The 11,205-nt window shown below is 49.8% G+C and overlaps 2 protein-coding genes across 2 annotated transcripts; one reads left to right on the forward strand and one right to left on the reverse strand.

Annotated features, from left to right (window-relative positions):
* Positions 1 to 1,137: 1,137 nt before the first annotated feature.
* Positions 1,138 to 4,217, forward strand: LOC109739599 (F-box/LRR-repeat protein At1g55660). Its single transcript, XM_020298683.3, has 4 exons — positions 1,138 to 1,755; positions 2,168 to 3,004; positions 3,135 to 3,293; positions 3,489 to 4,217. Exons 1-4 carry the CDS (start codon positions 1,651 to 1,653, stop codon positions 3,810 to 3,812), a joined length of 1,425 nt encoding a protein of 474 aa, XP_020154272.1. The 5' UTR covers positions 1,138 to 1,650; the 3' UTR covers positions 3,813 to 4,217.
* A 1,959-nt stretch (positions 4,218 to 6,176) lies between these two features.
* On the reverse strand, positions 6,177 to 7,743 carry LOC109739598 (uncharacterized). Its single transcript, XM_020298682.4, has one exon. It carries the CDS (start codon positions 7,652 to 7,654, stop codon positions 6,362 to 6,364), a length of 1,293 nt encoding a protein of 430 aa, XP_020154271.1. The 5' UTR covers positions 7,655 to 7,743; the 3' UTR covers positions 6,177 to 6,361.
* Positions 7,744 to 11,205: the final 3,462 nt, after the last annotated feature.

Raw genomic sequence — 11,205 nt, forward strand, 5'->3', positions numbered from 1 at the left:
GAACATGATCAAACGGTTCCGCGGGGCTCCGTATTAGACAGATCGAACGGCCCACACAGGACCGGCTGAAATTTTCAGCCGGTGCGCCGGCATCAGTCGCCTTATATCTCTTTGTAAAACTTGGCTCCTTGACCTCGGACGTCACTCTAGACGGGAGCATTGAATAAAGTGGCAACGATTTTCCCTAAAAAGACGCCGATATCCACCACACGTGTGGCATAATAGACATTCGCCCACACACCGTGTGTGGCATGAGCAGGGGCAGCCCACACGGACTGTGTGTGGGCCAACAGTAGAATTGCCCACACGTGTGGCCTCCATTATCAAAAGAGATTCCTATGAATCCAATGAACAAAGTGCGCAGCTACTTCGTGCCACACGCCCAACAAGTACTACTCATCCTCACCCCGTGCGTGTGGAACGAAGCAAATATGCCCACACGTCCTGGCGCATCTACATGAGGTACCGGCGGGATGACGATTTAGGTGTCATCCGGGATGGCAGATGTAGTTATTCGGGATGGCAAATATGGTTGTAAAAGCATGGCAACTCTCTCTGTTTTGGTTAACTATAGTTGACATGTCTAATTTATGGTAGTTGCCGCGTGTAATCAAACCATAGTTGTTGTGGTGATTAACTACTTGCCACATATGGTCAAACAATAGTTGTCATGTATGTTTACCTAGTTGCCACGTGTGGTTAATCACAGTTGCCATGTATGTTTATCTGATTGCCACATACGCGCAACTGCAGTTGCCGTCTAGCAAACGAATCATAGTTGCCATGTGTGCTTGCCTAGTTGACATGTACGCGCAACTGCAGTTGCCATCCAACAACGCACAGTTGTCGTGTGGGCGAAAAGCAGCTCGCCCACACACGCGTTGGACTAGGTGGTGACTGTATGGGCAGAAACTAGTGCCCACACAGCGCAGCTGTCAACCGCGTGATGTGAGGCCTGTAGGCGACCTCTCCAACGCCCACACACCGGCCTTGTCCTGTGTGGCACGCGAAAACTGTCTCGGTGTGTTAAGATTCGTGTAAACTTAACTAGACGGTGATCTAGGCACGTGGGCGAGTTGCAATGTTGCCACGGGCGTGGGCGCTAATGTTTGAAGTTTTCTTTGTTTTTCGTCATTTGGACCCACCTGTTATTTTCCCTGTGCTGCTCCCGAGAAGAGCGCTGTGCGCCGCCGCATCTTGCCGTCCACCGCTCAACCGCCCGGCGCGCGCGCCACCGTTCCGCCTGTCGCATCCAGGTGTATTTCCGCTTGCTGGTGGACGCCCCCGACCCCCCAGCGTCCTTCACGGGTCGGCGGTTCATGGTCTTCCCGGCGCATCCGACCAGCGTGCTTGCAGTTGTCGGAGTTTCCTGCTCTGTTTGCCCGTCGGTATACCTATTCCGGCGTCGTTCCTAGATCTGTCCTTCCCTCTCCTAATCGGAGAGGAAACTGAAACGTACTACTACAGGTAGCCAGCTGCGGTGTAATCGGTTCGAGGGAGAGATAAAGTGCGCTACTTGAGTCCTGCTTTAAACTCATCCTTCCCTAGGAGTTTTAGGTTTCTCTCCTTGTAAGCTACAGATCTATCCAGGTCCACTGTTGCAGATTGGGGAACATCATAGTGGCCACTGGTCAGTGATCTGAAGATCAAATGGGCAAGAGATGGGTTATGGAGATGAGCCCCCAAGAAGCACGTAGATTCAAGCTCCGACGCCACAACAGCAGGCCGAAGACACGCCTGGACAATCTCCCGGAGGTATGGCTTTACCTGTGGACTGTGGTACACTAGGTCAACAATGACATTGCTAAGGAAAAGACATGAACTTTTAGTATTGTCCTCTTAAGTTACACAGACTCTTCAATTTTCTTTCCTATTCTTGTGAAAGTTTGTGAACGACATACCCAAAATTTAAGAAACTCAATAGTAGTAAGGATGATGATCGTTTTTCATCCAAATATCATTAACTTTAGAATTTTTTTAATGTGTGATTTTAAGAACAAGTAGTTTAGGAAAACTGCACCTAGGCAATTCCTATCAGAATTTTTTTGTAGAACATGTATATTTTAGGGGTAAAAGAATGATGCAGATTCTGTTCTTGCACGATTTTCATCCGCTGAGCATTCTATTATTCAAAGCACTATTTTCTCATCTATACTATATTCTACAGGATGTTATACAGAAGATACTATCACGCTTGCCTCTAAAGGAGGTGGTGCAGATAAGCACACTGTCGAGTGGGTGGAGACATGTCTGGAGATACCACCCAGATCTAATCTTCAGTGTTGAAAAATTGTTTGATGGCAAGGACAAGGGGGGCCAAGAATTTGTTACTAGTGTCAATGATGTCCTGAAGGATCACTACTGTACTGCTGTGAACAAGTTTAAGGTGAATTATGGACTATCTGAAGAACACGGTGATGATCTTGATGAATGGCTCCATTTTGCTGTTCTATCAAAGGCAAAGAACGTTGTTCTTGATCTACGCCCTCCACCCAAATGCCCGGATGATGTCTACAACTTCCCTCTGCATCATTTTGATGATCGAAACAGCTCATGTGTGCTGTCTCTCCGACTTGTCTTAGTGTGCCTAAGGCCAGCTCCGAATTTCTGTGGCTTTACAAACCTTCGATCACTCAAATTGCATAGAGTTTATGTATCGAAGGACCTCCATTGCATGCTCCCATACTGTGCTGCCCTTGAGTGGTTAAGCCTAACAGACTGTTTCATGCCTTCCTTCACCATGTCTGAGCCACTTGACCACCTGCAGTATGCTTGTATTCAGAATTGCAGCCTACAAAGCATGGAACTGCATGCACCAAATCTCACCGTATTCGAGTATTCAGAGCAGGATGTCCCGATTGTGCTTGGCAAATTTCACAAGCTGACAAAGGCAAAAATTGAAGTATTATCAGATTCTGACAATCTAGGCTACACTTTTAGTCATCTTGTTAGGGCTATGCCTAATGCGGAGGAAATCTCCCTCAGAATTCATATCCAAAATGAGGTAGGTTTCATTTTGAGCACTTTCTGAGTAATTATAACTAAGACAATAGCTATGTCTGTTTCTCTGTTACTGCACCAACTTCTTGCAACTTTAGAACCTGGTGCTCATTAATATTTATATTTATTTTCAGGCACGACAGTTCATGACAGACAGCCGATGTGATTTTATTAATCTGAGGCATCTCAATATAGAGGTTTTGGTGGACAGAGATCCAGGTTGTTCAAGTGGGATTCTTCGTTTGGCTTCTCTATTGGAACTAACTCCCTCTCTTGAAGTGTTCAATTTGCATGTGAGTTACAGTCTTAAGTTTGCTTGTACGTGTTTTTTGTCGTTTTTGCTTTCTCCTTTATCCTCTGGGCATACCATTTGTATGAAGCTCTTAATAAGTAGATTCCCCCCCAGACGGCATCTATTATGCTTATGAAAGTGATTGAACATTGAAGAGCTTACACCAGAATAATGGGAATATTTTTGGCCCTTGCAGGTGTTGTTTAATTCTAGCCTGCGATACAATGGTGGTGGTGATGCCACGAAGACTTCAGGCCACAAACTTAGACATCTCAAGAGGGTATACATGTCAGGATTTGCTGATCCCCGGGGCCAGTTGGAGCTCGCGTGGTATATCCTCCAGCACGCCACCGCTCTCGAGCGCATGGTCATTGATCCTGACGTGAAGACTCGTTTCGGCTCGCACCGTGCAGTTGAGGGTGGGCAACTATTCCAGGATCTCCTGGCAAAATACTTGCTTCTACCCAGATTTCCAGAGGTCCTGACTGTTTTGAGGGCACCACCGCCAGGGCATCAGTGACCTGGATGGCCATTCGTCCAGCTGGGCTGGTTTATTTTAGGGAGAAGTATAATTTCCGTCCTTCAACTCTTTTAAAAGTATAGAAATCGTCTCTCAACTTCAAAATCAGCAAAACTTAGTCCCTCAACTTTTAAAACCGGAGAAGTTATGGTCCGGTCCTGGGCATCGAACGTGGCGGAGCCGCTTGCTTCTGCTCCTCTGGCGTTCGTCGGGACTGGCCAATTGCTGATGTGGCCGGGCGGCAGCGGGATCTCAGCATGTAAAATTAGTTGAAGCATATGCTATACAAGGAGTGATGCATACGTGCTTATAAGACATGTGGTTGAGATACGGTTGGTTGGCTACTTGATCTCTACGATATATACACAGCCTGTACAATTTTCTATACAAGATAATCTAACTCAACCGGCCCACGAGATTAAGGTACAACACACGCAGGAAAAATATCAGGTGCTCCACATGCTTCAACTTAAAAAAACAATTTTAAATGTTTTAAAAAATCTGAAAAAAATATGAATGTTCACAAGGAATGTGATTACAACTCCTAAAAATTTCAGGTTCAGAGAGAGTTCCTCAATCATATGTGGTTCACAACAGCAACTTTTTAGTCTCGTAGCCGGCCGGGCTACTAGCAGTGGATCAAGGGTGCCCGCGCGCGTCGTCGAGCAGGCGATCCAGCGATAGCTAACATGAACAGGATGGGCGACAGGGGGTGTGATGCTAAAAATAAAAAAGATTTCAAAGTTCAGGTTTGGTAGCTTATGAACCAGGCTCATAATCTCCTGCGAGGTGCTTCAGGAAGCAGTACCCCACATTTTGGACCAAATGAAATTAGGATGAAGATGAGGATCAAAACAAAAGGATTTTGTCCCAAAATAAACAGCCGAAAAGCAACGCCTATTATAATTGTAACAAAGAATGGAGCCAATCGGAAACGAAGGACAAGACATCAACAGTGAAGAGTGTTTTTGCCGTTCAAATTGAACTGTAAACCACCATGCAGAACAGCAACCTGTTACGTGGTTATCTTTTACTTCAGGTGTCTGAGATGGGTTGGCCAGTTCGGATGGTAAGCGTTGCAAGGCTAACAATCATTCTTTCAAGTCATAACTGAGAAGGGCTTGTGTTTTAGACTGCATACTACACCACAGAGATTAATATACAGAGGTTGTTCCCCAATACTTGCTTAAGTTTGCTCAAACGAGAGTACAGAGCAAACCAAACCTCACCAAACTGCTTCAGGCTTGATTCATATAGAACCAAACGTGCGTGCAAACAACTGACGACATCATAGGGACGCAAAGATAGTAGTACATGCCTAAAACTAAAAGGATCACAAGCTTAGAATCCCATAGAACTGAACCAAGTCACTACTCACTACCATATCTTAGTACTGGAACATGAATCAACATTTGCCAAGTTCTGACTAAAAAGTTTGGAACCGAGACAGACTGCGAAATATATGAGTTGCAGCGTACAAATAAGAAAACAGCAAACACGAGGTTCAGAACATCGATAACAGGTGCAAGAACAACAACTTGTTGCATACTACTTTCTTCAGTAGCATGCCACTTGCACTTGTTCCATAGTACGAACTACGAAACCTTGCATTTGTTGAGGATTCTGATCAGACTAACTGAAACTCTGAAACTAAGATTTCTCAACCAAATAAGTTTCAAAGGTTCAGAGAGAGAGAGAGAGTTCCTCAATGTTATGTGTGAAACTTAAACAAGATTTTGAAGTTCAGGTTCGGTGGCTTCTGAACCAGGCTCACAAGTCAGTGACAATTGTAGAACTTCATCTAGTCGGACCTCCTAACATACCTCCTTCTGAGCATGTAAACTGATGGAGTTCTAGGCAGGAGACGAGCTACCTGTATTTGCATGGTTTTCTTTTAATTGAGGTCGAATCCTTTGAACCAGAAGTCTGAGATGGGTTGGCCAGTTCGACTGGTACTAAGCGTTGCAAGGGTAAATCATTCTTTCAAGTCATAAGTCAGAAGGCCTTGTGTTTTAAACTGCCCACTACACCAGAGGGCAAGTAATGTGCCAAAGTTGCCCATGCTTTGTATGGCGTGAGTAATTGGCATGCCGTTTTTTTTTTCTGTGAGGGCATTGTAACAATCTAAAAACTCTCTTCTCCCTTATTTAATGGATGAGGCAAATCTTTTGCCTCCGTTTCGAAAAGAAAAACTGAAAGGATCACAAGCTAAGAATTCCAAAGAACTGAACCAAGTCACTACCAAATCTTAGTAGTGGAACATGAACCAAAATTGACCAAGAGATAAGCTCTAAGTTCAGACTATAACGTTTGCAACTGCGAGAGACTGTGCGAAATATATACGAGTTGCAGCATACATACAGGTTAAAAAACAGCGAACACGAGGTTCAGAACATCAATAACTGGCGCAACAACATCAACCAGTGGAGCAAATTGCTCTGAGGTTCAGAGGTGCAGAACCCGTGGCGATCGTACAAGGACGGATTAATGTACCGGCGACTGAGAATCCTCTAGTACACTTGAATACACTAAGAGTTTCAACATCAGATTCAATATACAGTTGAAGACCAGAAGAAGTCGTTGTGTCCCGCAAGCGGTCCAGCCTGAAGATTGGCCGCGGCATTCTCCTTCTCGAGCGCCTCTTCGGCCCGCCACGCTGCTTCAAATGGATCGGAGAAGCTCGGCCGCGAGTTGAACAGGTGGTCGTCTCCCTGAAGCGATGGAGCCTGAAGATCGGCCGCGGCATTGTCCGCCTGCCACTTTGTTTCAGATGGATGGAGGAAGATCGGCTTGTCTTGGACGATGGAAGAGTTGTCGTTCGTCGAGACGGCCTGCCGCTCCTGCTCTGCTGCTGCTTCATCCGTCATAGCGAAAAGCATCTCCATGTCGAGCGCCTCTTCGGCCTGACACTCTGCTTCAAATGGAGCTTGAAGATCGGCCGCGGCATTGGAAGTCCCCACGATTTCTTCTTCAGCATCAGCGAAAAGATTTTGCGGCTCCTGTGATTCAGAGTAGAAATTCTGTTCGATGCTGTTTCTAGCTTGGACCGGGAGAGTTTCCTCCAGTTGTACCTCCCCGAGAAGTTCTTCCATTGTGCAAGAGAGCCAGGCCATGTCGTCCTCAGCTTCAGGTATGGGCTCAGCCGGCAAGGAGACCGGTGCTGCGGCGGTGAACGACGGGGTGGCAGGTTCCGGGACGGGGACATCAACTCGGATCCTCTTCATGGGGCGCGGCGGATGAGGATCCGCGACGGCACCCGGCGCTGGCCTCTTTCCTGCGTGCTCTGGTTGCGGCGCGGGTCGTGGCACGAGCTCTGCTCTTCCTTGATGCTTGTACGCGGCCGATTCACGGCGGGCCTCGTCAGGAGCGTGCTGGGACAAGTGAATCTTGCAGAAGACCTTCTCCTCGTCGGCGACGACGGCCTCTGGCGGCGGCAGGAGTCGGTACTCCTCCATGACCCAGCCGGTGGACTTGCCCTGCTTCTTGAAGGACAGGTTCTTCCTCTCGCCGACGTCGACTCCCGCGTGCGTGACGACCGTGGTCGTGTTGACGGTCCAGGTCCCGCCGCCGGCTTTGCGCGCGCAACGGGTGGTCCTTCCCTTCGCGCGCTTGCACGTGGTGAAGAAGAAGCGGTCGCCGCTGCTCACCGCCTGCGGCACCGGCGCGTAGCGGGCGGCCAGATCCTTGGGCTCGCAGTCGTAGACGTGGGCGTCGTGGATGAGCTTCTCGGCGCCGTGCGTCTCGCCGGCGATGAGGCGTGGAAGGTAGTAAGTGACGGCCTCCACCTCTGTAGGGTTCAAGCGGAAGTGCTGGAAGACTTCGTCGACGTTGAGCCCTTCCATGCCGGCCGGCGGCTGCTCTGCTGCTTCTAGATGGGAGGGGGTTGATTGATTCGACGCCGGCGATTTGGGAGGATGAGATTGGCCGCGATTGGTTTGAGACGCATACGCACAGGGCGTAGTTGTATTTAACCACGGAGAGCTTGCACCGATCGCGTCCGGTTACCAAACGGAGCTCTTGCCGGTCCGTTTGAAACTCGGCAGCTCGACTTTGGTGGCAAACTCTACGCTCTTCCGTTTGTGTATTTGAAATCGGAATCCACACTTTGTGCATTATTCGTTTGATTGATGAAACGGAATTTTTGCACATCCTTTTGCTTGATTCCTATACTCATGAGACTTCCGCAAGGTACCTTTGCTTGTATTGAATCCTTGTTCATTTCACAGATAATAAGAGCAACTCCAATGGGGCGACCCAAACGGACGGCGATTTCGTCCGTTTTTTGTCCGTTTGGGTTGGCCGCTCGTCCGGCGTCCGCCCTCTTTTTGATATGGGTCGGCAGCATGTCTAACGCACCGACTCATATGTTATTTTTTTTGCGAGAGAAATTTCCAATCTATTCATCAATCATGGCAGTACAGAGAACACAAGAGGTAATAAAAATTACAACTAGGTCTATGGACCACCTAGCGACGACTACAAGCACTGGAGCGAGCCGAAGGCGCGCCGCCGTCATCGCCCCTCCATCACCGGAGTCGGGCAAACCTTGTTGTAGTAGACAGTCGGGAAGTCGTCGTGCTAAGACCCCAAAGGACCAACACACCAGAGCAGCAACCATCGCCGATGAAGAGAGTTGTAGATTGGAAAGATCAAACCTGGAACCACACGAATGAAGACGGACAAAAACTGGATCCAAAGAGATCCACGAAAGACCAGCACCGATAAAATCCCATGAGATCCGACGGACACACACCTCCACACATCCTCCGACAAAGCTATTCTGTAACGCCCGGGTAATCAAGCTACAGTAATTCCCCGCTAATCATGCCACGTCACCTCGGTTACTGTTGTTAACCGTGCGATGATCCAAAACCGTTTCATAATTTAAATTCAATTAGTGTCAACAATAAAAGTTTTTCAAAATTTAAAACAAAATGTTCGGGAGATGCCATATTTTGCATAAGTAAATATGGTGTAGTAAACACATTTTTATAAAATGCCTAAATAATTTAAATTGAATTAAAACAGAAAAGAAAATAAATAAAAGGAAAAAGTGAAAATTTAAAACAAAAGAACCCCCCCTCTATTGGACCAGACGGCCCAACTCACCACCGGCCGGCCCATCCAGCCGGCCTGGCCCACCTCGCTCGGTCGCTCCCTCCCCTTCCCTGTTCCCCCGACCGAGGTCGGAACAGGGGCACGTCCCCGCCGCACCCCCTCGCCGGCGACAGGGGAGGATAAGGCCGCCACGCCCCGCCTCCTCGATCGCGCCTCCCACTCGCCCCCACTCTCGCCCTCGGTTCCTGCGCCTCTCCCTCCTCCCTCGGATCCACCTCACCCTCTCCTTCCCCTTCGCATCCGAACGCCACCGCCGCCATGCCTCCGGCCTAGCCACGGCCACCGTGCCCACCTCGCCGCCCCACAGTGTCTCCAAGGGCTGCCGTCGCCCGCTGCTTCGACTGGTGCAGCCCGTTGGAGACCGGAGCCACCGCAACGCCCCCCCCGACGTCGTCGTCTTCCTCCTCTGCTCCGACAAGCTCCGCCGCCGCTCTTCACCAACTCCGGCCGCGCCCCTGCAGCTACTAAACCCCCAAGGGCCACCGTGTGCGCCGCTCGGTGAGCCCCTGCTTCCTCCTCTCTCTCTCCTGCGCCCTAGCTAGTTGCCGCCGAAGCGCCCGAACGCAGCGCCGCGGAGCTCGTCGCCGACGAGTCTTCGGTGACCAAATGGACACGGGCGTGTTGCCATTGAACTCGCCGCGTCGAGTAGGGCCCTACCAGCCCTCCCGTTTGCCCATTAACGCGTGGCACCGCCGTTCCCTCTCGCGGCCGAACGCCGGCGTCCGCCGCGCCACTCGTCGCCGTCGCTACACAGCCTCTCCGGCCACGGTGTCGCTACCGTTCGACGCGGCTTCGTCTCTGCGTTCGAACGCGCCCAGCCCCGCGATAAACCATGCCCCGCAGCCTCGCCATCACACTCACCCGAGCCCCGGCGTCCGCCCCGCTCGTCGCCGGCGACGCTGCGGCCCTCCTCCGACCAAGCCACCACCTCCATTCAATGCGCCACGGCGCGAGCCTTCGAATGAGCCTAGCCCCGCTCCTCCCCGAGCCCCGTAGCGCGATTCCGGCCAACTCCGGCGAGGGGCCGCCTCTGTTTTGGTCGCCGGAGTCGCTCCGGCGCCGGCCGCCGACGTGGCTGGACTGGGGCCACCCCAGAGCCACTGCCAGTGGGCCCCGTGGGTCCCAGTTGACTGGGTTGACCCAGTCAACTGCTGACTGGGCAGGCCCCAGCCACTGACGTGCGGGCCCCACCGTTTAATCCTGTAATTAAAACATTTTAATAATTAAAACTAATTAGTTTAGTTGATTAGACAATGACAGGTGGGGTCCAGTAGTTAACTAATCTAAATTTAGTTAGTTTAATCTTCTGTTAGTCCACTGTCTATGACAGGTAGGACCCACTGGTCAGTTTGACCTGGTCAGCCGCTTTGTTGACTGGTAAGGTCATCATTACGTCATGCTGACGTCATATTCCTTTTCTGTTAAATTAAATAATTCCAGAAAATGATTAAATCTTTAGAAAATCATATCTTTTAATCCGTAACTGGGATGGAAATACTTTGTACATGAAAGTTGCTCAGAACGACGAGACGAATCAGGATACGCAACCCGTTCGTCCACCACACATCCCTAACCTATCGAACTCGCAACTTTCCCCCTCCGGTCCGTCCGTCTGAAATTGCGAAACATCGGGAATACTTTCCCGGATGTTCCCCCCCCTTCGCCGGTACCACCTACTGTCGCGTTAGGACACACCTAGCACCGCTCATTGTCATGTCACGCATCGTCATGCTTATGTTGCATTGTATTTACTGTTTCTTCCCCCTCTTCTCTCCGGTAGACTACGAGACCGACACTGCTGCTGTCCAGTTCGACTACCGAGTTGACGACCCCTCCTACTTGCCAGAGCAACCAGGCAAGCCCCCCCCCTTGATCACCAGATATCGCCTATTCTTATCTATACTGCTTGCATTTGAGTAGTATAGCCTGTTACTGCTTTCCGTTAATCCTATCCTGATGCATAGCCTGTCCTTGCTTCTACTGTTATTACCTTTACCTACAATCCTACATGCTTAGTATAGGATGCTAGTTTTCCATCAGTGGCCCTACATTCTTGTCCGTCTGCTGTGCTATACTATCGGGCCGTGATCACTTGGGCGGTGATCACGGGTATATACTTATATACTCAATACATGACACATGTGGTAAATAAAGTCGGGTCGGCTCGTAGGAGTACCCGCAAGTGGATCTTTGTGGCGGAGCGACAGGGCAGGTTGAGACCGCCTAGGTGAAGGTGGGCCTGGCCCTGGACGGCGTCCGCGGTTACTTCGACATA

The sequence above is a fragment of the Aegilops tauschii genome, chromosome 7, assembly GCF_002575655.3.
Source record: "Aegilops tauschii subsp. strangulata cultivar AL8/78 chromosome 7, Aet v6.0, whole genome shotgun sequence".
Lineage (NCBI taxonomy): Eukaryota > Viridiplantae > Streptophyta > Magnoliopsida > Poales > Poaceae > Aegilops > Aegilops tauschii.

Bases quoted from the DNA above. Each gene is read 5' to 3' on its own strand.
- LOC109739599 (XM_020298683.3), top strand. From the start codon at position 1,651: ATGGGCAAGAGATGGGTTATGGAGATGAGCCCCCAAGAAGCACGTAGA. The intron at 1,756-2,167 runs GTATGGCTTTAC...TATATTCTACAG, and splicing joins GCCTGGACAATCTCCCGGAG to GATGTTATACAGAAGATACT. The intron at 3,294-3,488 runs GTGAGTTACAGT...TGGCCCTTGCAG, and splicing joins TTGAAGTGTTCAATTTGCAT to GTGTTGTTTAATTCTAGCCT.
- LOC109739598 (XM_020298682.4), bottom strand. From the start codon at position 7,654: ATGGAAGGGCTCAACGTCGACGAAGTCTTCCAGCACTTCCGCTTGAAC.